Here is a 27,805-nt window from a genome sequence, read left to right on the forward strand (position 1 = left end):
CAGTCTCCTGGCGTTTGAAGGGCAGGAGTGGGTTCCCTCACCACGTCTGTTTCTGGGTTGCAGGCCAACAGTTTGTGTAAACTGAGTCCAGGAGAGCCTGCTTGGCCCTCTCCCGAGCAGCTGGCTCCCTGCCTGCCGAGTGGAGGATAACTCGTGGCGGTGGGGTGGGGCGGCGGGCCTCTGGGAAGGAGCCGCACCCAGGCCGATCCGGACTCATCCCTCTGATGAAGTGAGTGGCTGTCCTGGCTGCACCCCTCCTTCCGGCAGGAGGAGTGTTTGCCCTGATGATTTTAGAACACTTGGCAGAGGAAGGGGTGAGAAGCCTCCAAATTAAAAGACCCGAGGAGAGTGTCAGGGGCTTGCTCAGCTCTGGAGAAGGGGCCCAAGGGGAGGCTCCTTGTGGGGCCACAGCCTGCAGAGCAGCGCTGCCCCGAGGGGCCTGGGTGTCTCTAGTCCCGGGCTTTTCAGCACCTTGACTGTTTTCTAGAGCATCTCAGAGGACCCTGGTTAAGCGTTCCCCCCGTGCCCATGGAGAGCAGGAAGGCCTGCTGCCAGTGGGCATGGATACGGCGCTCCCAAGGGTGCGGGCATGTTCGTGTCATCACTCCTTTGGCCCTAGATCCAGACATGGAGGCTGTGCCCCCCTGATCCAGGCACGTGTCCCCATTCCCACCCACATTCTTCTCTTCCGCCTGCAGGAGTATCTCTCTCCAGTCCCAACCTTAATTTCTCCCCCTCTTTCCACACAGCTTCGGGGTGAGAAGCTGACCCTAACTGTGGATATATATGCAATCGGGTGCTACCATGCTTGAGGAGGCCCCCGCCAGCCCTGTATCTCACACTTGGAATGTGCCTCTGAGGCCCCTCCCCGCCTCCACAGACGTCCGTCTTGTCATCTGCTAGTTAAGCTCATGCCAGCCCTCTGGATAAATCAAAGGTGGTTTTTAATCAACGGTGCTATTTCATTCATTACCGTTATTGCACAGCAGTGGTGGCTTTATCTCTGTGTGTGTTTAATTGCGATTGCAGTGCAGTTTGGCTCCCTTCGCAGGTAGGATGACCTCCGTTGATTGACCCCGGAGCCTAAACACGGTCACGGCTTGTTCATGTCCCAGCGGTGACCTCCGAGTCCCAGAAAACCAACTTAAGTTATACCTTTGGGATGGACCCTTTCTTTTTGCAAGTGGAGAACTATTTTTTTTTTTTTTAAAGTTAGTAAACTCAGCCCTGTCCAGTTAATTAAATGCAGTGGCCAAGCTTGATGTAAGAGAAATTTCTATAACTACTGCCATTTCTTCTGTTACTACGGCTGCTGCCGCAGCTGCTGTCTTCAGGCCTGTCATTTGTCCGGGGCTCTCTGTCTTACCTGCATTGTCTCTAATTCTCAGAACAGCCTCTGAAGGTCAGATCTGTTATCCTGATTCCTTGTACCGGGAGCCCACAGATCCGAGAGGATTGCCAGCTGATCCAGGGGCTGCCAGCTTATCCGTGGGGAGAGCGTGCAGACGTGGGCCTGTCTGAACTCTGGCCCGGGCCCCTCCCCAGGACTCAGCCCGGCATGCCAAGGCAGCCCTTGTTTCTGATCTGCAGAGTTTGATCTGAAAGTTAGCAAGCTCCTGTTCTTGTTAACTTCGAGTCAGGATGGTTAAATTTACAGCTGGCTGAATACTTCCCAGAGGATGAGTGTAACGATATTGATTTTAGTGGAATGAGTCATATGCCGCCTGCCTGGGAACACGAGCTCCATCACCCGCAGCCGGCAGTCGCAGCCAATCCCTTGTCAATGTCTCCGCAGCCCGCTCCCCAGCCCGCGATGCGCACGCAGAGCCCAGGAGAAGGAAAGGTCACGGTGTACCCATGGGCGGGCAAGGTGGGGTGCAGCCGGCCGGGCCCCAGGGTCGCTTGGGTCCAGCCTCTGTCCCAGCGTGACCAGTTTGTGTGACGTCCCCTCTCTGTCCTCCGTGCAGCCCGCTGTGAAACAGGTCCACGCAGAGTTGCAGTAGGACCCATGCACGCCCCAGGCAGGGGCCCTCTCCCCTGAGAAGAGGGCCTGAACTTCCCTGCAGTCTCTTGGGGACCCAGGCTTGGGTTTCACCTGAGTTGTTACCTGCCAGGACCTGGGCTGGGATGCAGACCTACTGAGGGGGCTGGAGAGGCCCCTCAGGGCCCTGGAGCCCGCATGACGAAAGGGCCCTGCATGGTAGGTGTTAGGGTGGACAGATAGTGTCGCCCAGCCGCGCGGGTGGTCACCTCGGGGAGCTCAGTGTGTCTGTCTGAGAAAGGGTGGTGGGGGCTCCCTGAGGAGGACCCTGGCCGGCGTGACTAGCTGCCTTGTCTCAGCAATATCGGTGACGGCGCCCTGGCGGCAACAGGAGTGTCGAGAGAACAAATTGCATTTCTGCGTTCTATTTCCAACATGTTTTTGCTTTAATGGCGAGTTATAGTTTGTTTGTATCATTATTGATTCACGGAGGCAAAGAAGTGATTTTTCCTAACTCCAAGAGGGTCTGAACAGTGCTTATACCAGTCAAGTTCATTATAACACGATCAATAACATCAGTGTTAGTGGATTAAATATTTTAAAACTCAGTTTCTTATAAGCAGCATACAATGAAGAAGTGGAATTTTCCATAACAAATGTGTAAACAAGTCGGATGCGTCTCACGGTTAGAGGTTATATATAACCAAGCGTTGTGCTCAGAGTCTCATGGCCCCGGGAAGGGATGTGATAACTATGCCGCCCAGTTTCTGAGAAGTTTCAGAGCAGGAGCACATGTGACAGGCCAGGACCTCCGCTTCCATCACGGCTATCACCTTCAAGACAGTGTCTGATAAATGTTTGCCAGCCTTATCCATGTCTCTTTAAGAAAATGTAAAGGCCAGCCCGGGGCATCATATTCTCATAGCCTCAGAACAAAAACTTAAGTCAGTAATCTCTCAAGTCTCCTGCTGTTGAAAACTCATATCCCTTGGTTTTAGCTTTCAGTTTATCTAAGGATGAATTCAATAATTTGGGGCTTAGTTGTCTTCAAACCAGAAGAGTTTCCCTTTGTTGTTTGCTGTCTGCTGGGCCTTCTAGAATCCTCTGCATCCCACGCTGCTTACTGCCCTCCCAACACGTGCGCGTTTGAGGGCACGTGACTCCGCGGAGAAGGGGCCTGCCCAGGGTCGCTCTCCTGAAAGTGACAGAGCTGGGATGAGCCCTGGGTCTGTGTGACCCTCAACCCCTCCTCGGTATCACCTTTCGCTTTGCACAGGTTGCTGGGGCCCTGATTGCATTACAGTCTCACGCCAGACCTCCTTAGGTTGTGTCTCTCGAAAATTAGGGATCTGTAAGCTGTGAAAGTGCTGTACTCAATATGCCAGCAAATTTGGAAAACTCAGCAGTGGCCACAGGACTGGAAAAGGTCAGTTTTCATTCCAATCCCAAAGAAAGGCAATGCCAAAGAATGTTCAAACTACTGCACAATTGCACTCATCTCACACACTAGTAAAGTAATGCTCAAAATTCTCCAAGCCAGGTTTCAGCAATATGTGAACCGTGAACTTCCAGATGTTCAAGCTGGTTTTGAGAAAAGGCAGAGGAATGAGAGATCAAATTGCCAACATCTGCTGGATCATGGAAAAAGCAAGAGAGTTCCAGAAAAACGTCTATTTCTGCTTTATTGACTATGCCAAAGCCTTTGACTAGGTAGATCACAATAAACTGTGGAAAATTCTTCAAGAGATGGGAATACCAGACCACCTGACCTGCCTCTTGAGAAACCTATATGCAGGTCAGAAAGCAACAGTTAGAACTGGACATGGAACAACAGACTGGTTCCAAATAGGAAAAGAAGTATGTCAAGGCTGTATATTGTCACCCTGCTTATTTAACTTCTATGCAGAGTACATCATGAGAAATGCTGAGCTGGAAGAAGCACAAGCTGGAATCAAGATTGCCGGGAGAAATATCAATAACCTCAGATATGCAGATGACACCACCCTTATGGCAGAAAGTGAAGAGCAACTAAAAAGCCTCTTGATGAAAGTGAAAGAGGAGAGTGAAAAAGTTGGCTTAAAGCTCAGCATTCAGAAAACTAAGATCATGGCATCTGGTTCCATCACTTCATGGGAAATAGATGGGGAAACAGTGGAAAGTGTCAGATTTTATTTTTCTGGGCTCCAAAATCACTGCAGATGGTGACTGCAGCCATGAAATTAAAAGACGCTTACTCCTTGGAAGGAAAGTTATGACCAACCTAGATAGCATATTGAAAAGCAGAGACTTTACTTTGTCAACAAAGGTCCGTCTAGTCAAGGCTATGGTTTTTCCAGTGGTCATGTATGGATGTGAGAGTTAAACTATGAAGAAAGCTGAGCGCCGAAGAATTGATGCTTTTGAACTGTGGTGTTGGAGAAGACTCTTGAGAGTCCCTTGGACTGCAAGGAGATCCAACCAGTTCATCCTAAAGGAGATCAGTCCTGGGTGTTCATTGGAAGGACTGATGCTGAAGCTGAAACTCCAATACTTTGGCCACCTCATGTGAAAAGTTGATTCATTGGAAAAGACTCTGATGCTGGGAGGGATTGGGGGCAGGAGGAGAAGGGGACAACAGAGGATGAGATGGCTGGATGGCATCACCGACTCAATGGACATGAGTTTGAGTGAACTCCAGGAGTTGGTGATGGACAGGGAGGCCTGGCGTGCTGCTGTCCATGGGGTCGCAAAGAGTTGGACAAGACGGAGCGACTGAACTGAACTGAACTGAAGCTTATTAAAAAATGGAAACATTTTTTAGTTTTGGTCCCTTTTAACAAAGAAAATACAGCAGAGGCCGAGATGTTACAAGTAAAAGTAGGAAAAAAAGATATAAATTATGGCTTGTCTTCCAACTGGAAAATTTTAGTACTTAAAAGACATAGATTCTCAGTCTCTTTAGGGAATGGAGAATGAATAACATAGTCAAATACATTTTTTTTTCAGCAAAAATGTTCAGTCATTATCTTTTAGCAGCTCGACTTTCACTTTTCCTCTCCTCTCCCCCGCCCCCAACCCGTACCATTGCTGGCAAGACTGTATCACTACACTTTTTGAAAAAACATGGCTAATTCACTGCCTTTCCTGAAATAAGCATATGGTTATATGATATGGTCCAAGAAACAGGGAGGATTATTTTTTTCCTCCAGGCAGATAGTTTGTTTTTCCTTTTGGACTTAAGGGTTGGCAGTGAATTGCAAATGAGCAAGAAGTCGGCATTAGGCACAGTTGTTTCCTTCTGAAGAGAAGACTTGTGGCCTGCTAGGGCCTTCTCGCATTGCGGGGGCTGCAGCGGCACCTGGACGCTCCTTTTCCAACAAGGGATCGTGATGATTGCCTTTCCCCTGAGCCCCCATGCGGGTCCCCCAGCCCTTTGGCTGAAGCGAGGCTCCTGAGGCCAGCCCTGGGGTGCACAGGCTGGCAGCCTCTGTTCCATCTTTCCTGGACGGGGAGCCTGCTAACTGGGCTCTTAAATGCTGGGTTTCTTTCTTTCATCTTCCTTTTAAATATTTGTGTACTTGGCCGCGCGGGCTCTTAGTTGCGGCGTGTGGCATCTTTTGGTGTTGGTGGCAGCACGTGGGATCTTGACTTGTGGCATGCGGACTCTCAGTTTGCAGAACGTGGGATTGAACCCGGGCCGCCTGCACTGGGGCTGTGAAGTCTTGGTCCCTGGACCACCAGGGAAGTCCCACGCTTGGTTTCTGACCATGGTTTTCTGACTTGGTTTCAACTGTAGCAGAAAGGCGAGGAAGAGTTTGGGTTCCAGACAAGTTTCAGGAAAGGCAAAGAAAGAGGAAGAACGAGAACAAGAAGTACCAGGTTTCCAATGAGATTCATTCCCCAGGAAGCAATTTTTTTGGTTAACTTGAGAGAGTTGCTTGTCTTTTGAGCTAATGAAAGGGGCACAGCACCCAGAACACTACAAGTCTGTTCATCTTCCTGATGCTTCACAGGGGAGTTATTTATTAGAAAAGCAGTATTATGACAGCATATCAGCGTTATCTTACTACGCCTCGAACAATGCATTTCCTTGGGCGAATCACGTCTTCCCACCTTGGTTCACGTGCGTCCTTCTTTAATGTTCCTGTGACTCAAGAACAAGTGCCCAGCATGGTTGTTCTTGCCACACTGCTATTTACAGTCCCAGCTGTAAATGGCTTTTCAACGTGGCGCCGGGCAGAGAACCATATTTGCCTTGACTGCTCCCCTCGGGTTGGACAGCGAGGCCACTGTTCATGGTCCCTTCACTGTAGTCAGCAGTGCGACCCCAACTGGCCAGCCCTTGACAGCACGTCGTGATGACACACGACGACCACGGAGATCTCTGTGTGTTGCATTTTGTAGCAAAACAGTGGAGGGGCTTATTGAGCTTAAGGAGGCATAGAGTCTTCACTTACAAAAAGTCAAGTGTTTCCAGAATTTCCTCAGATGACAAGTGACTGCCAACTCTAGGCCCTTAGAAGATATTCGGGGGAAAAAAAAATCAACATGTTTAATCATCCATCAAGGTAAAGGTGATACTTTAACAAAGAGCAAGAGAGTAGCCTCTTTCCAAAAAGTTTGTATCCTGGAGAGGACATTTTGAAAACAGATGTTTTTAATCATTTGTATTATTCTGTAATTTTTGTTGCCCCAAATGATGTGAATGTATCACCTATTAAAACTTTGATTTTTGCACTTTTAACCCAGGAACAGTGTTTTTCTAATCTGCTCTAAAATCCTGTAAATGAAAATTTCAATGGATTGTGAATTGGGTTGTTAAAGATTAGTTGCAGGAGCCATTATTTTGCATTAGGGGAAATGGAGCTTTATTAGCAAAATGTTCATAAAATCCTTTGCATCAGTGGTTGAAGAAAGTGGGAAATGTCTCTCCTGTTTCCAGCGGTAAATGTCTTCCATTCTGGCTCCTCGAATCTCTGGAAGGAGGCTTTTGGGGCTCTGGAAAACTTCAGGGTCTAAACTGAGGCTGTAACTGAGCTGCTGTCAAGTCCCCGAGTCAATGAAAGGTCCCTAGATTACAAAAATGGAATAAGTATAGTCCTGCTGCTCTTACTAAAAATATCACAACTCATTTGGTTTAATCATTTCCAAGAGGTTTGTTGCTACTCTTAGTAAATGGCATATTAAAGTGTGTTTTAAAATATGGGTTATTTTATCCTTTTGTCCTTGTCTCAAAATCATCTTTTTTTTTTGGTAATTGTTTTTATATTCATAATACATTGGTACAGTAGCACACTGTGTCACTTATTTATTAAATAAATATACCCGTGTTGGCATCGTATGCCTAAGGGTGTTCCTGTGCTGTCAGACAAGTTTGGAGACCAATGATCTAGGCAAATTGGCTTTATCAAGACTTCTGCTGTAACTCTCAAGAGCACCAGTTGATGACTTTTATCTCCTCACCTGGTGAGCTGCTAGAGCATTTAATTAAGTATGGTCCTGAAGGCAAAGCCAGGCGGCCTTCCGGAAGTGCTTTCTGAATCCGTGGGCCCAGCGCATCTCCTGGGTTCCTGTGAGAGGAGACTCTGCTTGAGATCTTGGCAGGGCACTGGCTTCCGGCTTCTTAGGTCCCTAACTGCCTCCACCTCAGTCCAGGGGAGGGTTTTCGAGGGCCAAAGGTGGTCAAGGATGCCCCTCCTGGGCTGTGGCACTGTGCAGAGAAAGGCACGCTGGCTTTGGAGGCCAATATCCCTTGGCTCAGCGCAGAAGTTCCGTTCCCCACGTGCCCCAAGTCTGACCTGTTCTAAATGATCGACAATTCTGGCATTTTTATGGCTTACCTCTAAGTGATCTTGGTGATAAAGAAGATATTTTCCACAGCAGAGTTACGTGCATACAGGCAGACATTTGCACAGTGCCTGAGGGTGCTTGATTGCAGTATCATGGCAGATAGAAACGGTGGTCCACACGCCTTTCCTCCAGCCTGTGGCCTGAGTCACTGTGATGTCACACTCTCATTGATCACTCAGGGTCTGATGGCACCCCACCTGCCACACTCTACCGCAAACCCCACCCACCGCATCCTATTGCAAGCCGTAAGGGTGTGATTGTAAGGTGCTGATCCTAAGAAGCATCACTTTGGCTCATCCCGCTCTTGGTTTTTACACTGCCCGATGAGTGATCTATGGTATTAATTGTGTAGCTTTGAGCTGTTATTCAGTCTTCCTGAGCCTTGGTTTCTTCAAACTGCAAAGTGGGTTTAGGGTTGCCATGTGCTTTAACTGGGTTGATGCGCATGGGTTTACTGTGCACCTAACAGGTGGTGTTCGTGGATTCAGGCACATTGCTTATCCCAGCGGGTAGGGGTGCGGTGGGGTTGAGCTAGTGGAGGATCTCAGGTAGCCTGAGAGTGAGGGCAGACGGTACCCTTGCTGTGATTCCAGAAATTCTCCCCTGGCTGCCTGGGCCCAGGTGGCTGTGTTCTGTGGCTCCGTACCAGGTGGCGTCTTAATGTTAAGATGTTTAGTTTGTGACCTGAGTATCTTCTGACTCTCTCCGTTTCGTGTGTTGCAGGAACCCAGCTGTTCAGCAGCCGGAGTGACTTCAGGATCACCGCCCTGAGGTTCCATCCGAGAGACCACAGTGTTTTTGTATGTGGCGGCTTCAGCTCTGAAATGAAAGCTTGGGACATAAGGACCAGCAAGGTAACACCCATCGTCCGCACTTGGCCTTTCCAGGAGAGCTTCCTGGACCATCTGAATGATTGGGGGCCGGTCAGCATCTATATATAGGACCCTCGAGATGGAGTAATTACCACTTAATATGTAATCAGTGCAAAGCATAATTTTTAGATGTTTTGAAAGAACATTCTTGAGTCATTAGATATTAAAGCGTCGTAGGTGCAGTTCTCTGCGAGCATGTTGCTAAAAATATTTGTGGAGCGCCTACTGTGTGCAGATGCTTCCAGATGTTAGAAAGTGAATCAGCCTTGGGTTACTCAAGGGAGTAATATTTAGATACAGATCAGTGGTGCAGAGGGGTGCTCTTTGTGTGTCTATGTGTGTGCATGAGGGGAGGGGGCTTGGGGCGGGGCCAGCATTCACTCAGGGCAAGGACGGCTTCACAGCAGAGACTGTGTTGCCTTCGGGGCTTAAAGGCTAGTCCCCATCAGTCCCATAGAGAAGCAGTTGTCCAATCTCATCCGTTACCACAATCTGCTGCTCCCGTTGCTTCCCTCACTTAAGACATGGCATCTCCATCCTTCCGGTTGCTCAAGCCAAACCCATCATCACGCTCTCTGCTCCTGCTCTCATCCCCCGACACCCGAACCATCAGCAGATCCGTTTGTAACTGTGGCTTTAAGCCGCCCTTGTCTCCCACTTGGGTAATGGCAGCGCTTTCCTTTCTGATAAATGTCTTCGTGGCAACACCACCCCACCCGCACCAGCCCCAGCCCCTGACAGTGTGTTCCTAACACAGCAGCCAGGTAGCCCGTGATAGCGAAAGTCGGATGTGTCACTCTTGCGGTCAGCACCGTTCAGGCTCAGGTCTCACTCGCAATAAGGGCTGTGTCCCTGCAGTGGCCCACAGGGGCCCCTTCTCTGCCGCTCTGGTCCCGTCAGCCCCTTCTCTGCCGCTCTGGTCCCAGCAGCCTCCTAGCCGTACCTAGAGCACGCCGGCGCATTCCTGCCTCAGGGCCTCTGCACCTTTGCTCTTCCTGCCTGCAGTGCGCCCCTCCCGGGTTTCTATGGAGAGGTTCCCACCCTCCCTCTTCCAGGGTCCTGCTCAAACGCTGCCTCTGCAGGAAGGCCTTCCTGGACCAGGTGCCGGGCAGCCCTGGCGTTCACTAGTCCCCCTGCACCTCACTTCTCTCTGTGTCATTCATCATCATCTGGCCATGGCTGTACGTATCTATTTGTCTGTCTCCCTCCCTTTGAATGTAATCTTCCAGGGCAGTGCTTTCTGTCTGTTTCGTTTGCTGCTGACTTCTAGCTCCTAGACCAGTGCCTGGCACGTGGTAGGCACTCAGCAGAACTTGGTTGACTGAATGAGCAGATGGAGGCGACCATGCAGACTGTGGGAGACTGGACAGGACCAATGACCTGCTCGACACGGCTGGGAATGGGCCCCAGGCAGTGGGACAGGCGGGCAGAGAGACTTTTAATGCTATGCATCTGGATTTGGATTAGCAGTGGGGAGCCATGGGAGGTTTGTGAGCAGGGGCGGCCAGGATCAAGACTGAAGAAGGACTCAGGGAGGGGCAGTGAGGAAGAACCTCTGGGGAGCCAGTGGTTTCAGGATGTCTGTTTCAAGCCCTGAAAGCAACGCCCCTGGTCTGAAGGAGGCACCCAGTCTCTCAAATGCTGCAGGGTCATTCATGATGAAACGTGCATCGATCTTGACCTTTGCGGAATGTCAGAGACTGCCGTCCTCTGGCTGGGACCCAGGGGAGTTGGTGGTCCCGTGCTGAAGGGCTCTAGCCTGCTGCACCTGCAGCACAAAAGCCGCTGCCTAAAGGCATCCCCGTCCCGGCAGGTGCAGCGGCCCCCGCAGGTCTGCGCTGAGCAGAGGCCGTTCCGAATGGCTGGGGTGGAAGGTGGCGGGGTGAGGTCTCCAGTGCTGGATTCAGAAGGCAGGCTGGTGCTTCGGATCAGCAGCTGCAGGAAGGTGCTCTCCCACCAGGCTGTGGACGGGGGAGGCTCCTGTTTTGAGGAGAACCTAAAACCAGAAACAGTTTCCTTCAAGAGGACAGGATGTTCCATCCATATGTATCTTGCTTACAGGATTGTGCCTCACACAGAGGGGGGAGAATTAGACATAGAGAGATGTACTCTTTTTTTAAAAGAAAAAACACACATTTTTTTCTTTTACAAAGAGACTATTTTTTTTTTTTAAACAAAAATATTTGGAAAAGAGAGAAAAGCTACCCATAAAGAAGTGGACACGTGGACTTATAAAAGCACTGGAACACTCATGTTTGGGCTATAAATACATGGAGAATGAAAGAAAACACTGGGAAGTGCTGTTGGAGCTGGAAACTCTTAGTCATGCCGTTTGACGGGGCCTCCTGGTCACCCAGCCCCTGCTGGCGGCCATGTCCCTCGGAGGTGCGCTTACTGTTTTTAGCCCCGAAGAGCAACCACGTAAGAAATTACTCGTCAAGGACGCCATCTGATTTAAGACTTTGTTCAAAATATCGGATTTTCTCCCAGGGCAGACGCCAGCTGATGCGCTCTGAGAACGCTAGGGGAGAAGCAATTAGGAGCAGATGTTGCTGAGACTGGTACTGGCACGTTTGCCAGTCCTCTCCCAAGCTAGTAACGTGGGTAACGGGACCGCGCAGCATTTGTTTTTGCTTCCTTTTCCCCAACAATCCGACTGCCTGTCCTCCTCGCTGGGTCACAGGGCTCGTTACATTTGCACCAGCCAGACTCAGGGGATCACTCTCTCTCCCGCTTCAATGAATATTTCATCTGAGAGGTTTGACCCAAGCGCCTCCTGTGGATCCAGCGGGAGGGCCAGAGAGGAGAGGCAAAGGTGCCCGCTTAAGGTGACTCTCCGCAGTCCTGCTGCGCTCCCACGGGGCGTGGGGCTCTGTCCAGCGTGCTGAACTCTCCAGCCCTGCCTGGCGAGCGTGCAGACACCTAGGGCTGAGCAGTGTGGCTCTTATTGCCTTCGGGGGCAGGCAGGAAAACTGCAGGAGGTACGCAGACTTTACCTTAAAATCATGACAGATTTCCTCTTTTAAAAATAATGGGAAGGGGACTTCCCTGGTGCTCCCGATGCTGGGGCCCCAGGTTCCATCCCTGGTCAAGGAATTAGATCCCACATGCCATAACTAAATATTCCATGTGCCATCAACTAAGATCTGGTTTAGCCAAATAAATAAATATGAAAAGGACAATGGGAAGGATTTTATTATTTCATATAATATGTGATTTTGTATGAAAAAATTAGAAACTAGAAACAGAAGGGGTGGCCGAGCTAGCTGAAGGTGAACATTCGTAACGTGTACTTGCTTTTTTTTATTTAGTGTTCTTTTCCACTGTGTGTTTTTTAAACGTTGATTGGTCTTATTCTTATAGTTTTGTATTTCGCTTCACACGTTTCACACGGCATTCTAAGGGTTTTCCTTACAGTGAGATGAGTTCTTGTCGATTTTCAGTATATCCCTCGGACCCCGCACGCCTGGCTGGTTTGCTCCTTGCCTCGTCCTCGGTACTGAGAATGTGTGTCTGACACAGCAGGCACTCAATAAATATGGATCAAATGAATATATTTCAAGTGGTTCAGCTTATTAAACCATTTCCCGAGGTTGGTTTGGAGGACATTTGCTTTCCTTCGGTTTGCCATTTAAAGCTAGTAGATGTAAAGGTGGCGATGAGGGGTCGACCAGCTGAAGCTTAGGGCTACGTCTGGCATACTTCCTGTGTTTGTAAATAAAGTTTTATTGGAACACAGTTCTGGTCATTCACTTGCATAGCAGCCACATCTGCTTTCACACTGCAGCAGCAGGAGTCGGGTTGTTGAACCGAAGACCGCATGGTCCGTAGAGCCAACACAGTTAGGATTTGGCTGACCCTGCCAAGATGGGTCTGGCTGTGGCGTGTGTCACCCCACGTCTGGTCGTGGCTGATCCCCCTGACCTGGCTGACCAGGTGGGGCCCCCCGTGCCTCACCCCTTTATGGGCACCCAGTGGAAATCGTGTGCACACAGAACGTTGTTTCCAGAGAACCATGCCTCAGTCAGGGGTATGCGGGTCCTTTTCTCTCCCTGTTACCGTCCCCAGGCAAACCACCCAGTCTGCTTTATTGTACGTTCTGCTGTCAGGCCCATTTGTGCGTCTAGTGTTTTCCACACTTGCAGTTTATTTCCTGCAGCTTGGGCCCCAGAATTCAGATTGCTGGGTTAAAGCAAGTCTGTGTTTTGAAGGCAAGGGGTAGGTGTCTAAGGCCACGGCTGATCCCACCATTGGAGCATGACAGCAGGGCCAGACAGCCTCCTGCCGGGCCCAAGGAACAGTTGGAACAGATGACATTAAAGCTGCTTTCCAGCCATAGACAGACTTTTATGATTCCTTAAGCTAAGCTGCATGATCAATGTCAGGATTCTGGGCTTCTCCGGTCCAGCCCAATTCATTACAGCAAATGGGCGATTTGGCTCCTCTCTCTCTTCTCCGCCAATCTCTTTCCACTCAGGTTTGATGATCAGAGCACATCCCTCATCTCTGCAGTGCCTGACTTCATTTCCGGCCGGTCGGCAGGCTGTGTTCCGCACTAGCCCTCTGAGCCTGCTTACTGGCGCTGGCTCCATGCTGCCAGCATGAGATTTTCTGATGCTTTTTGTCTCCTGACAGTCTGCCCAAATGTGGGTATGGTCTGGAACCCAAGATTTCTGTGGCCTTACCTTTGTGTTACCGTGGGGGTCAGAGCCCCGATGGGCTGCCAGAGCGTATTGACCTCAGCTCCAGGAGACCTGGGCTCCCAGCCTCCCTCTCCCACATGCTTAGCTGGCTGATTGTAGGGGAATCGCTAGGCGAAAGCTTCCCTCCATTGGGTTTCCCCAGTAGTGCAGGAAAGGGGCAGCAAGAGGTCATCTCCGCAGCAGGCCTGTCAACCCTCCCCTACGTAGGAGAGCACCCGGCTGGGGCTCTCGTTAGGATGCGGATTCTGTTTCTGCAGGATGATGTCTTAGTCAGCTCAGATTGCTGGAACAAAGCACTGCAACCCACGGGCGTGGACAGCGGATGCTTATTTCTCATGGTTGCGGAGGCTGGACTCCAAGATCAGGGTGTCAGTGTGGTCGCGTTCTGGTGAAGGGTCTCCTCTGGGCTGGTAGATAGCTGCCGTCTTGCTGTGTCCACACATGATGGAGAGCGGGCAACCTCTGATCTCTACGCCTTTTTAAGGCCACTGTTCTCACCATGGGCCCTCCACCCTTATGACTTGATCCAAACCTGATTACCTCACAAAGGCCTCAGCCCCAGAAGTCATCACACTGGGGACTGCTGTTGTGCCTTGTTGTCTCAGTCGCTCAGTCGTGTCCGACACTGTGGCCCTATGGGCTGCGGCACTCCAGGCTTCCCGGTGCGCCACTGTTTCTCAGAGTTTGCTCAAACTCAAGTCCACTGAGCCGATGATGCCGTCCAACCATATTGTCCTCTGCCACGCCCTTCTCCTCTTGCCCTCAATCTTTCCCAGCATCAGGGTTTTTTCCAATAGTTGGCTCTTCACATCAGGTGGCCAAAGTATTGGAACTTCAGCATCAGTCCTTCCAATGAATATTCAGGATTGATTTCCTTTAGGATTGATTAATTTGATCTCTTTGCTGTCCAAGGGACTCTCAAGAGTCTTCTCCAACACCATAGTTCAAAAGATCTAACCAGTCAATCCTAAAGGAAATCAGTCCTGAATATTCATTGGAAGGACTGATGCTGAAACTGAAACTCCAATCCTTTGGCCACCTGATGTGAAGAGCTGACTCATTGGAAAAGACCCTGATGCTGGGAAAGGTTGAAGGCAGGAGGAGAAGGGCATGACAGAGGATGAGGTGGTTGGATGGCATCACCGACTAAATGGACATGAGTTTGAGTAAGCTCTGGGAGTTGGTGATGGACAGGGAAGCCTGGCGTGGAGCGACTGAACTGAACTGATTTAGTGAATCATCCTTTTTACAAGAGTAAATTATGGAACTCCAACCTCAGCAAATTACCTCTCAGCTGAGCAGGTTCTGGCGCTGCAAACTGGAGCAGGCCTGGAGAATCTAGGACACGTGGCTCCTGGAACTGGGAGCCCGGCCTCTGCCCCAGTTCTCTCCCCTTCTGTAAGCAGGGCCAACCCCGGGCGGGCTGGGGCTGAGCGGGCTTTGATGCATTGTTGGACTCTGTGCCCAAGAAGGAGCCTCAGGTGCACTCAGGCCCCCCAGGCCTCAAAAACACCGACTGCACCTGCTCGGGTAATTCTCAGGATGAGATCCGCTCCGACAGGCCCGCACAGTTTTGCTCTCGTGTTGGTTTGACCTGAATCGTCAATCTTCCATGCTTGTTCTACAGCTTTTCTTTCTATTTTAAAAAAATATTTTTAAAAATACAACTTTATTTTTGGCTTTGCTAGGTCTTCATTGCTGTGCTCGCGGGCTTTCTCTGGCTGGGGGCTCCTCTCTAGTTGTGGCGGGCGGGCTTCTCTTTGCAGTGGCTCCTCTTGTTGCGGAACACAGGCTCTGGGGCACGTGGGCTTCAGTAGTTGTGGTGCTGGGGTTTAGTTGCCCTTTGGCATGTGGGATCTTCGCAGACCAGGGATCAAACCAGTGCCCCTTGTATCTTAACCACCGGTAGAGCCCCTTTCCTTTCTTTCTTTTTAAGTTTGCAAAGGGCGTCTTGACTTGCAGATCTTGAATTGGTGTCATGACCTCCTTCTGGAGTTTTGTCCCAGACCCACTGCAGGTGAGTGTCCTCATGCAGGTGACGGTGCGGAGGGGTGGGCAGGGCAATGTTCTGGACCATCCTTCCCATCCTCCTGGAGTCTCATCTCTGCCCCTTGTCAGAGCCTCTCACTCTGGTGTGCCTTCCCTGCAGAGTGTAGACTCCCTGAGGGCAAGAATTTGCTCACTTCTGCTGTATTCCCAGTGCCTGGCCGAGTGCTGGGCGGATGGGAAGGAACTATCGCAGGAATGACTTAACGGCCTAAATCAAGACCAATTAAAAAAAAATCCCACGTGATGAGCCCTCCCAGTTGAATTGGAAGTTGAGCCAGCATCTGTTAACACGCTCTTCTCAGGTGCCCTCCATAGGCATCGTGCCCTAGACAGGGGCAGGGGGATGAACCAGCCGGTCACTCATCCAGTGGTTGCTGGTCTTCACTAGTGACCTGGTGGTCAGAGCACCCAGAACCTTAGAGGAGACCCAGCCCCTCTGCAGGTGGTCTCTGCGCCCAGCATTCTGAAAACTTTGCAGGTGATTCTAATGCAGAGCTGGAGTGGTGACCCACCATCCTGGGAGCCAGGGTTTGGGTGCATCAGTGAGAATCCCGAACCCCGGATGGTGCTGTGCAGGGTGTCTGCCGGCCGGTGAGGGCGTCCTGAAGTGCTGGCTCCCACCAGGGCGGCTGCCTGGGAGACGCAGCGCCCTTGGCTCTGGGTTCTGGGCACCATCCGTTTTTGCGGTGTTGCAGGCCGGTGGCTTATTTGCCCTAATGAGGTTTTGATTACTCTCCATTTGTCTCTTTCATCAGCTTTATGTTAAAAAGCCTTTTTATTTGGATTCTTTGTACTTGTGCAGTTCTGACTAAGTTTTGCCTCAAACCAAACTTTTTATGCAGATGAGAGCTGGAGATAAAGGAGGAGGTGGAGGTGGGGAAGGGGCGTGGCAGCCTGGCGCCCAGGGGAGGTGGTCACAGCTCTGGGCTCCCGCGGCCCGTCCGTCCAGTGGCAGTGGGGAGCTCTCAGCCCTGCAGCCTCCCAGCCCCGACACGCGGGGTGTGGACTGGGTAGGCACCGCCCGGCTGACTCCGTGATGGGCTCGGGGTGTGGACTGGGTAGGCACCGCCCGGCTGACTCCGTGACGGGCTCTCTGTGTCACCCATAGCAACACAGCAGTCCTGGGAGGCGTGCCAGCAGCTGTTGTCACCCTGTCCCCCTGGCAGGGAGCCTGAGGTTCACAGAGGTGCCAGCATAGGGCCGGTTGATAGTGGGGTAGGACCTGGACCCAGAGCCTGGACTCCCACACCCCAGCAGGTCCTCCTGTTCACAGGTTGAGGGCAGCGTTGGTCTTGGGTGTAGGGAAAGCTTTGGCAGTGAGAGCCGGGCACTTGGGTCCTAGGGAAGCCTACACAGGGCAGCCCTTGAGTTCAGATGCCCGCTCAGCCCTGCCGCTTGCAGCCCGGTGCCTGGTGTCAGAGGACCCAGCTGTGAAGTGGAGACTGCCAGGGGCCTGCAGCCTCAGGTCAGAAGTCACAAGCCCAGCATCTCTGTGTGGGCAGCCTCTCTGCCCCACATGTGGACGAGGAAACCAGTCCTGGAAGGTCCAGCTTTCAGGGAAGGAGTCTGCAGCCACTGCGGACTTGCATCTGCACCCAGAACTTATTCTGAATTCTCCCTCTCCCTACGGCAGGAGGAGGACACACTTCAATAACTGAGCCACTTTCCTCGGGGTGCCAAGCAGACTCTGGTTAAAAACCTGAAATGGACCTGCCACTGGAGCTCAGTGTGTGTCCACGGGAGAAGGTGCCACTCGGGAGGACCCTGTCCCCATGTGAGCACTTGGGCTCTTAAAGCTGGAGTAGGGCTGTCAAAAGTAGAAAGCAGATGCTGAATGGACCTGTAGTGATTATAGAAATACAGTGTTTGCATAATGTCAATGTGTGTGTCGTTTGTAGTTCATTTTGCCACTAAAAGAAGCTGTGTTGCATACCCTGAACACCTATCCTTGAGATTTTTAAAAATTTAATACTTTCATGAAATTTGTAATGATTATATAAATAAATGTATATGTCCTTTGCAATTCATTTTATCACTGAAATAAGCTGTGTTACATACACTGAATATCTCTCTTTTGAGATATTTTTTCGAGATTTAAAAAAATTTAATATGTATATGAAATTGCTTCAGTTTTTGTTTTACTTAAACACTTATTTTAGTTTGCCATAACTAATAGCATCCAAAAAATCATAGGTTTGATGCCCTAGTTATTCTTTGTCTTAATGTGCTTGAAATACTTATTAAAATTTTTTGGTGGTGGCTTTGTTGAAGTGAAATTCACAGATCATCAATGCCTCCATGTGTAGCACAGGATTCATTTGTTTTTAGTATATTTACAGAGTTACTCAGCCATCACCGCAGTCAATTTAGAACATTTTCATCACCTCAGAAAGAAACCCTGTGCCCTTTAGCAGTCACCCCAACTCCTCTGTCTCTATTTGTTGAGACAGAGAAAAAGGACCATCGGTCTACCTTCTGTCTCTATTTGTTGTTCAGTCGCTAATTTGCTAAGTCGTGTTTGACTCTTTGCAACCCCATTAACTGCAGCATGCCAGGCTTCTCTGTCCTTCACCATCTCTCAGAACTTGCTCAAACTCATGTCCATTGAGTCGGTGATGCCATCCATCATCTCATCCTCTGTTGTCCCCTTCTCCTTCTATCTTCAATCTTTCCCAGCATCAGGGTCTTTTCCAGTGAGTCAGCTCTTCACATCAGGTGGCCAAAGTATTGGAGCTTCAGCTTCAGCATCAGTCTTTCCAGTGAATATTCAGAGTTGATTTCCTTGACTCTCAAGTGTTTTCTCCAGATGTCTCTGTAGATCACCTATTCTGGACATTTTATATACATAGGATCATACCGTTTGAGGAACCGCCAGACTGTCTTCCAGAGTGTTTGCATTACTTTTCATTCCGAGGAAGGTTCTGAGTGTTCCCGTCCTCACCTCACTTGTTATCAGTCTTTTTGCGTGTCTCCGTCCCAGTGGATGTGAAGTGGTGTCTCACTGTGGACTCCTGAAAGTCTGTCTGTCTATCTGTGCCAAACCTTGGTTGTGGCATGCAAGATACTTACTTGCTGCACACAGATTCTTAGTTGTGGCATGTGGGATCTACTTCCCTGAACAGGGATTGAACCTGGGCTCCCTGCATTGGGAGCTCAGAGTCTCACCACTGGACCTCCAGGGAAATTCTCTCCTTCAGGTTTTATATAGATCTGTGCAGACTGTCGGAGAAGGCAATGGCACCCCACTCCAGTACTCTTGCCTGGAAAATCCCATGGGCGGAGGAGCCTGGAAGGCTGCAGTCCATGGGGTCGCTAAGAGTCAGACACGACTGAGCGACTTCACTTTCACTTTTCACTTTCATGCATTGGAGAAGGAAATGGCAACTCACTCCAGTGTTCTTGCCTGGAGAATTCCAGGGACGGCGGAGCCTGGTGGGCTGCCGTCTATGGGGTTGCACAGAGTCGGACACGACTGAAGCGACTTAGCAGCAGCAGCAGCAGCAGTGCAGACTATTTCTTCATGAATGAGCTTTGGTAGTTTGTGTTTCTCAAAGAATTGGTTTGTTTCATCTATGTTATCAAATGTATATACATAAACTTTTTCATGAAGTGAAAGTGATCATGGCTCAGTCGTGTCTGACTCTTTGCAACCCCGTGGACTGTAGCCTGCCAGGCTCCTCTGTCCATGGAATTCTCCAGACAAGAATACTGGAGTGGGCAGCCATCCCCTTCTCCAGGGGATCTTCCCCACCCAGGGATGGAAGCTGGGTCTCCTGTGTTGCAAGCAGATCCTTTACTGTCTGAGCCACCAGGGAAGCCCCAACTTGTTCATAATATTCCTTTGTTACCCTTTTTGATGTCTTTAGGTTCTGTCTTTTTCATTCCTGATATAGATATTTATGCCTTTTTTTTTTCTTTAGTGTGGCTAGAGATTTATTTTCTTTTACTTGCTTTGGGTTTAATTTGTTCTTCCTCTTCTTATTTCTTAAGGCAGCAATTTAGATTATTGATTCAAAATCCTTTTTAACATAAGCATTTTAATGCTATACATTTCCCTCTAAGAGCACCCCGCAAATCTTGATGTGCAGCATTTAAATTTTCATGCAATTAAAAAATATTATCTAATCTTAGTTTTAACCTCCTCTTTGACATATGGGATATTTAGAACTTATTACTTAGCTCCTGGGCTTCCCTGGTGGCTCAGAGGTAAAGATTTTGCCTGCCAATGCAGGAGACACGGATTCAATCCCTGGGTCAGGAAGATCCTCTGAAGAAGGAAATGGCAACGTACTCAGTTTTCTTGCCTGGAGAATCCCATGGACAAAAGAGCCTGGTGGGCTGCAGTCCGTGCAGTTGCAAAGAGTCGGACATGACTTAGCAACTAAACAACAACAATAACAAAACTTAGCTTCTAAATATGTAGGGGGTTTTCCTGCTATCTTCCTGTTAGTAACTTCTTTGTTTACTGATTCTGTTATGCTCAGAAAACATACTTTGTATGATTTCAATACTTTTATGTCCCAGAATATGTCTTGTTTCATTGAATATTCCGTACGCTCTTGGCAAGAATGTGTGTCTTGCTGTTATTGGGTGGGGTGTTCTGCAGATGACAGTTTGATCAAGTTAGATGAAGGGATTGTTCAGTTAGTTCTTCTAGATCCTGGCTGATCTTTCTGTCTGCTTGTTCTTTCAGTTATTGGGAGAGGAGTGTTGAAGTTGCCAACTACGATCATGGGCTCGTGTGTTTCTCTTTTCAGTCCTGTCATTTTTCCCTTGTGTATTTTGAAGCTGCCACCAGAACTCCACTGAGGGCCTGCTCGTAGGTCAAAGCTATTAGAGAAAATAAGAAGAAAAAAAAGAACCGGAAAAGAAAATAGCTTCTCACCTTTGTGCTGGTCATGTTTGCACGTTTCGCCCTCTCTCTGGGGTCTGTTTGCTTATGTTTACTTTCAGAGTCCTTGGGGAGTTGCTTTCTGCATTTTCCCCAGAGTTTTAGTTGTAATCAGGGGGCAAGAGGTTCTGGTGGGCTTACTGGATCCCCCTGGGTGGATGTTTTCCTCCTGGCCTTGAATGTCCCCTCTTCCATTAGCCCGATGCCTCCTGTCCTGCAGGTGTCCACGGCTGTCTCCTCTCCAGGGCCTTTTCCTCAAGCCTCATTTCCCCCTTCCCTCCCTCGTTGTGGCTTGTAGCTTCTTGGCAAGTGTCAGCTTCCCGCTCCACAGGAATATGAGGACTGGGGGAGCCGAGGGGCTCGTCCAACCCGGCATTGTGTCCCCAGACCCCATCTTGCTGGCATGGGGTCAGTGGCTCCGTGTTTCTCAAATAAATGATTGTACCCACCTTCGTGAATCTGCAGCCGAACTCTGCAGAGATTCTATGACTTACGTTTATGCAATCCAAGTTCACGCCCCAAGTGCTGTGTTGATGCAGCGCTGTTCTCAGCACGTTGATGTTCTGTGAACCCCGCCAGCGGGCCCACTATGCTGGCAGCCACAGCCTTCCCCGCCGACCCTGACAAGAAGCCTGCCTGGTGTCCGTCTGCGGATCCAGCGCACTAGCTGAGAAAGGCGGTGGACTGTGAGGGAGGAAATGGCACAGGGCTTCCTGTAATTAGACTGTGCTGAGTGGTCCACTCATCCCGTGGACTCAGGGAGGAGATGAACGGTGGACGTCTCTCCTCACCACCCCCTGCACGTCCTTTTTACATCACGCAGATTTCTCAGTTTTTAATTACAGCCTATCACTTACTTTTTTTTTAAAGAAAGGTCTGGTTATCTGGCCTGTTTCATTCATTTATTCACTGAACATTAGCCAAGCACCTATCACGTGTAGGCCATCTCCCTAGTTTTCTGGATTCAAAGAAGCTACAGGAAACGCCTCACGCCTGCACTTGGCATCGTTAATCCACTGAGTTGCTGGACCAAGTGCGAAACCTCGGTGGCAGCTTTAGGACTGCCGTCCCCTCGCCACCCCCACACCCCTCACCATACCCAGTGCTTCCCTCCTCTGGGGCTGACACATGAGGTCATGCAGGTTGTCTCTGCACATAAGCACTCAGTCAGGGGGTGGCTGAGTGCTGGAATCTGGCCAGTGTTCTGCTGGCCAAGCCCTGCCCTTATCGGGGATGATGTCACCGGAAGGAGGGTCTTTTCCTGATATGAACCAGGGCCCAGGTGGGCCGGCTGTGGCCCCATCGCTTCCCCTTCCACCTGCTGTATCCACTGTCTCTCATCCTCACCAGGTCTACTCTGCACCCTCTCCCCCGGGGACCCCAGCGCTGCCTACCGTCCACCCCGTCTGTCTTCCACACCGCAAGGTCATCTTTGGGAAACGCAAATCCAAACCCATGTATGTACCTCTGGGCTCAGAGCCCTTCCTGACCCTACACTGCCTGTGAGGGCAGGTCCAGGCCTGCCTTCCTGGTGAGGACAGCTCTGCAGTGCCCAGCCCCGCCTTGGTCACCAGCTGTGCCTCTGAGTGCCCAGCCTTCCCCAAGCCCTCCCCGCAGCCACCACCTCACATGCCCGGGGAACTTAACACCTTCCCAGATTATTTGACTTGTCTGCCACGCATGGGATTTACTCTTAAGAATAAAGGAGCAGGCACATTATTTTCCAAAGAGGATAGAGGATGAGGAGCTTGCAAAGGAGCAGCCAGAGACCTGGGAGGAGAGCTGGGTCCAGGGCTGCGAGCTGTTGGGGGTGGGGACTCAGGATGCCAGCAGCGTGCATCGGTGGGGACAGAAAAGGGCGTCGGGTGTGCCTGTGACATGACAGCAGAGAGGCAGGCTGTGCTCTGGACGTGCATTTTCATTACAGAAGTAATCTGCGCTCTCTGCAGCCTCCTTGGAAAATAGGAAAATATAATGAGAAAGATAACCATTCAATTTCAACACACCCAGAACCGCCGTTCACAGTGGGGTCCTTCCTTCCAGTTTTCTAATGCGTATATTTACATCTTTAAATGATTTCCCCCTATTTAATATATTATTAGTGTTTCTGTATGGTTAAAAAGTTTTGGGATAATGTAATTTTTTAATAGTTAGCCAATATCCTATAATGGATTTAACCGGTCCTCTAATTATTGGGTATTTATCATATTCCCAGTATTTCCATTATTACAACACTCATGTAAACATCTCTGTATGTAAGTTCCCAGATGCAGACTGTAAAAAAATTTAATATATTTATTTGGCTGTGACGGGCACGGGGCGCTTAGCTGTGGCACGTGGGCTCTCTAGTTTTGACACGTGAGTTGCAGAGTGCGCAGGCTCAGCAGCCCTGTGTCACGTGGGATCTTACTTCCCCGACCAGGGGTTGAACCTGCATCCCCTGCATTGGAAGGTGGATTCTTTTTATTTTTTCTCTTTAAACCTTTTATTTTGTGTTGGGATATACCTGATTAACCATGTGGTGGTAATTTCAGGTGAACAGCGAAGGGACTCAGCCATACATATACATGTATCCATTCTCCCCCAGACCCCGCTCCTATCCAGGCTGGCACATAACAGTTGAGCAGAATTCCATGTGCTGTGCAATAGGTCTTTGTTGGTTATCCATTTTAAATGTAGCAGTGTGTACATGACCTTCCCCAAGTCCCTAACTATCCCTTTTCCCCCAGCAATGGTAAGTCCATTTTCCAAGTCTGTGAGTCTCTTTCTGTTTTGTAAGTAAGTTCACTTGTATCATTTTTTAAAAAGATTCTACATATAAGGGATGTCAAGTGATATTTCTCCTTCTCCATCAGATTTCATTCAGGATGACAGTCTCCAGATCCATCCATGTTGCTGCAAAATGCATGACTTGATTCTTTTTAATGGCTGAGTAATAGTCCATCACACACATACACACACACGGCACATCTTCTTTATCTATTCCTCTGTCAACGGACGTTTAGTCTGCTTCCACGTCTAGGCTATTGTAAACAGTGCTGCAACGAGCATTGGGGTACATGTGTCCTTTCAGATCATGTTTTTCTCTGGGTATATGCCTAAGAGTGGGATTGCGGAGTCATATGGTGCTCTGGGCTTCCCCACTGGCTCAGCGGTAAAGAATCCACCTGCATTGCGGGAGACCCGAGTTCCTTCCCTGGGTCAGAAATATCCCCTGGAGCGGGGCATGGCAACCCACTCCAGTATTCTTGCCTAGAGAATCCCATGGACAGAGGAGCCTGGTGGGCTGCAGTCCATGGGGTTGCAAAGAGTCGGACAGGACTGAGGTAGCTGAGCACGCATGTATGGTAGCTCTATTTTTAGTTTTCGGAGGAACTTCCATACTGTTCTCCAGAATGGCTGTACCAGTTTACATTGGAAGGCGGATCTTAACCCCTGCACCACCAGGAGAGACCCCCCAGATGCAGACTTGATCTAACGGTATGTATAGTTTTAGGTTCTGGACTCCACTGGCCACTTCCTTCCATAAGGGATGACCAGTGTGTACCCTACGAACAGGGCTGGTGGGTTAGCTGGCTTGTTTGGGGCATAAGAGAGAAGTATGAATGCTCACCACCCTCGGGGAAGGTCTGGTTCAGAGGGATGCGCTGGAGGCTGGGGAGAGGCGGGGTGAGAGGGGACTGCCTAACTGGGGGCTGCTTCCTTCCAGGGCCCCTGTCCTGGCCATGGACTGGGTATCAGAGGGGCAAAGGCCGTTGTGTTCTGGTTTCCTACTCTCAGGCCCAGGCAGGACAGCACCACACTCTCTGTCTCTCCTGCCCAGGGAAGGCCTGAGCCTCTGCGTGCTGCCCCCATGCCCTCGGAGGGTCCGAGAAGCCTGGAAGAGAGGCATGCACACTGGGCACAGCAGAGGGGCGCGGGCACCACTGAGCCGGGCCGCCTTGGGGCAGCTGCATTGTTAGAACCTGCTCTTAACTCATGTCTCCATTGTACAGCGCGGAAAACCAATTTTTCACTTGAGAGGATCAGCGACGTGGATACACGTGTGATTGTCTGTTTCTGCTTTTTTTCCTCTCCCTCGCGTTCTGTAGCCGTAATTTGAAATTTCACAGTCGTCTCCAACGTGACGGCCTCTCTGTGGGTCGCGTTCAGATCCAGCTCAGATCCAGCAGGCACTAATTGAGCAGCTACTCTCTGCCCCTGTCTGGGCAGCCTGTGGCGTGCAGTGGGATGGGGTGGGGGGCTCCAGTGTCAACCTCGTTGACTTTGCCTCCACCCAGCAGGGTGATCACTGGCCAGCCCGTCACGTCTCTGGGCTTGGTGTCCTTGACTGCACAGCGGGGCTGGGGATCCCCACCCCCAGGGCGGTTGTGAGCATGGAGTGGGGTCACAGGGGAAGCACCTGGCAAGGGGCATGCACACAGTAGGTGTTCAGCTAATGCTCCCTGCTGTCCCGGGGCTTCTCAGACAGTCACTGCTGGGCCGTGCTTTCTACGAGCCTGCGGTGATTGGCATTCACCAGCTGCCTTCAGTTTTGCTAGAAGCTCGGTGGAGGTCATGCTTTCCCCCCCAGCCAGGCAGTGCACCTGACCAAAATGTCAAGTGCCTGCTTTCAGTCGAAGGTGTTCTAACCCAGTGCGATAACAGGGGTCCTCTCGGGCTGATCAGAGGCTCAGATATACATTCCCCTGTGTCTTTGATTAATTTTTAAAAGAGAGAAATGAATTAATTATTGCCTAGTGAGTATGGAGGCTTGGAATGGAGGGACGAGCGGAGAGTGGGCCCTTAGGAGGTGCCTCAGTGGGAACCCAGCCCCAGGCACCTGGGAGCTGTTGCTGGTCCTGTGATTCCCAAGAGACTGGCCACTAAACCGCCCGAGAGACAGAGGAAGGTGGCCACACAGGCTCGACCCAGAGGTGGCCAGGGGTGGGGGGCATTTCCTGGGTTCCCTGGATCTCCTGGAGAGTGAGACATAATAGGCTGCTTCTCTCCAGGGTCCCCTCATCCCCCCTTTCCTCAGGCCCGAGGCTCACGACCTGCCTCAGGAACCAGCAACCCCCTTCACTCCATCATCTCTTCGGGCCCCACTGTGGGTGTCCGCGGAGGAAGGCGGTCCCCAGGAGGCAGATCCTGCTGCTGCTTGGAGGCAGTAGAGGAGCCTAGCCTCTGGCGTGAGCCCAACAATTTCAGGGGGCATGGAGAGGGAGAGGTGGGAGGCCCTTGCCCTCCCACATGCCCCCCACCCCATACTGGTGGCGGCTTCTTCCTCTCCAAGTCGTCCGAGGGTCAGTCTCCTCCTCTGCTTCCCCACCCCACCCCCTTGGGAAAGGCCCGAGTGGCCCTGGTGAGCCCCACATTCAGCACCCTGTCCTCTGGGCCTCAGTCCCCCCTGTCTGTCAGGCAGGGGCTGGACTCTGAGACGAGGTCTGCATGGAGCAGGGCCCTTCTCCGCAGCGTGTTCCTGGGGAGGCTTGGCTGACGCTACATGCTGTGAGGGGTCAGCACCCTCTCCCCAAGGGGAGCTGCAGCCCCCCAGACAGGGGCTGCCCCTCCCCCCACCCGCTGACTGACTCCCCAGGGCCCTGGAGCTGTTCAGTCTACATCCATTCATCAGGGAGCCTTCAAACACTCACCAAATGCCTGCCGAATGGTGAGTAGCTGTGGGATAGAGGGGAAAGCGGCTCATCCCCGCGCCTAGCCCTGAGCTCACAGCCAAGGGGAGGAGACAGAATCGGACAGTTAGAGAGTAGAGTGATGTAGTTGTTGTGTAGGGGGTGGTGGAAGGCCTACAGAGGAAGGAACTGATGAGTCTGTCTGGCTCTTTGGGAGGCTCAGTTGGCAGAGGGTTTTAAAGGATGCATAGGAGTTTTCTAGGCAGAAAGTCAGGGTAAGGAATTCTAGGCATAAGGAATGTACCATGGCACAGAGGTGTGGAAGGGCTTGACACATAAGGGAATGGTGAGGAGTCTGTGTGACTGAAGTACACACAGGGTGTGTGAGTGTGTAAGTTGGTGTGTGTGTGTGTGTGTAGAGGAGAGTCAGGAGTCAAGGCTAGCCTGGATATCAGTTCAGGGTCTCCACCCTGGCCATGTGTAGGTTTGGGGCCCAGGGCTGAGCACCTCAAGGGAGGCTTTCGGGACAAGGAGCCCTCCTCAGGCACACAGACACCCCCAGTGCTCACGACTCTGTCTTTAAGGAAGGCTCGGAGCAGAGGCTGGTCCTCTGGGAGCCTGAGCCAGCTCATCAGTTATACCTAAATGCCAAAGGGAAAGGTGTCCTCCCCCAGCATATGGTTATTAAAGCGCGCCATCTTTAAGCCTCATTAAGGGCTGTTAAATGCTAATGAATTTAGAGAAGGGCGTCTTGGGGCCTCTGTTTCCTTGGAAACGTTTGAGAGCAGGTGCCTTATAATGAGCTGTACCTATTTTAAAAAGTGAGCCACGAGGCCCGCTTTGATAGGCTGGATCTCAGATGCTGATGGGTAAGTGTGAACAAAGCTGGTGGAGACCAGTGGAGACGCTTTGTGCTCTCCGAAATACCATTCTCTGGTGGTTTCTATAGAAACCACTGGCACCTAGGTAGGAGCATCGCCGAGCTCCAGAGTCTCATTTACGCAGCACAGCATTGCCTCCAGCCTTGGTGACTCGGCCTGGCCTCTGAAGACCACTGGAGCCCTGTTGGCAGGGTGGAACCACACTCCGGACGAGACAAGACAGACGTATGTTGCTGTAGCTGTGGTTTTGCTTTAATTATGCCTGTGCTGTGCCTGCTGCTAGATTTCCTCTGGTCCTCACTCTGCTTATTGTTTCCGGCCCCACTGACAAGGAGAAGAATTAACATTTGTGAAGCTCATTCCTCCCCACAGAGCACTTTAAGGAAACTTTGTATTATTGAAGCGTTTAAATATATACCAAAGTAGAGAAACTGTTTAATGAACCTCCAGCACCCGGTTTAAACAATTATAAACATATGGCCAGGCTTCTTTTAGCTCTAATCCTACTCATTTTCCCCAGTAGTCTCTCCCTCCCCACCCCCACTGCTGAATTATTTTGCCACGAATCCCATAAACATGCTAGTATTTCATTTGTGCACGTGTGCCAAGTCGCTCAGTCGTGTCTGACTCTTTGTCACCCTCTGGACTGTAGCCTGCCAGGCTCCCCTGTCCATGGGGATTCCTCAGACAAGAATACTGGAGTGGATTTCCATGCCCTCCTCCCAACCTAGGGATCGAACCCGCATCTCTTGTCTCCTGCATTGGCAAACAGCTTCTTTACCACTAGTGCCCCCTGGGAAGCCCAGTATTTCATTTATACACACTCTTACTTCTTTAAAAGATAAAGACTGAAAAAGATTGCTATAATACCATTGTCCGTCTAACAATTTAGCAATAGTTCCTTCATATCATCAGATATTCAATCCATATTTAAGTTGCCCTGATAGCCTCATGGTTTTAAACATTCTTAAAACAGTTGCCTTGTCC

The 27,805-nt window shown here is 50.5% G+C and overlaps 1 protein-coding gene across 5 annotated transcripts in view; it reads left to right on the forward strand.

The window, feature by feature from the left end:
- Positions 1-27,805, forward strand: part of WDR25 (WD repeat domain 25) — a 149,451-nt gene that overhangs the window by 96,993 nt on the left and 24,653 nt on the right. For 4 of the 5 annotated variants that reach the window (XM_005222205.5, NM_001206428.1, XM_024981817.2 and 1 more), the window contains 1 exon segment: positions 8,534-8,664. The exons of the other annotated variant lie outside the window; for it this stretch is intronic. In XM_005222205.5, the coding sequence (XP_005222262.1) occupies positions 8,534-8,664 (131 nt within the window). 5 annotated transcript variants of the gene reach the window in all.

The sequence above is a fragment of the Bos taurus genome, chromosome 21, assembly GCF_002263795.3.
Source record: "Bos taurus isolate L1 Dominette 01449 registration number 42190680 breed Hereford chromosome 21, ARS-UCD2.0, whole genome shotgun sequence".
In the NCBI taxonomy this organism is placed as follows: Eukaryota; Metazoa; Chordata; class Mammalia; order Artiodactyla; family Bovidae; genus Bos; species Bos taurus.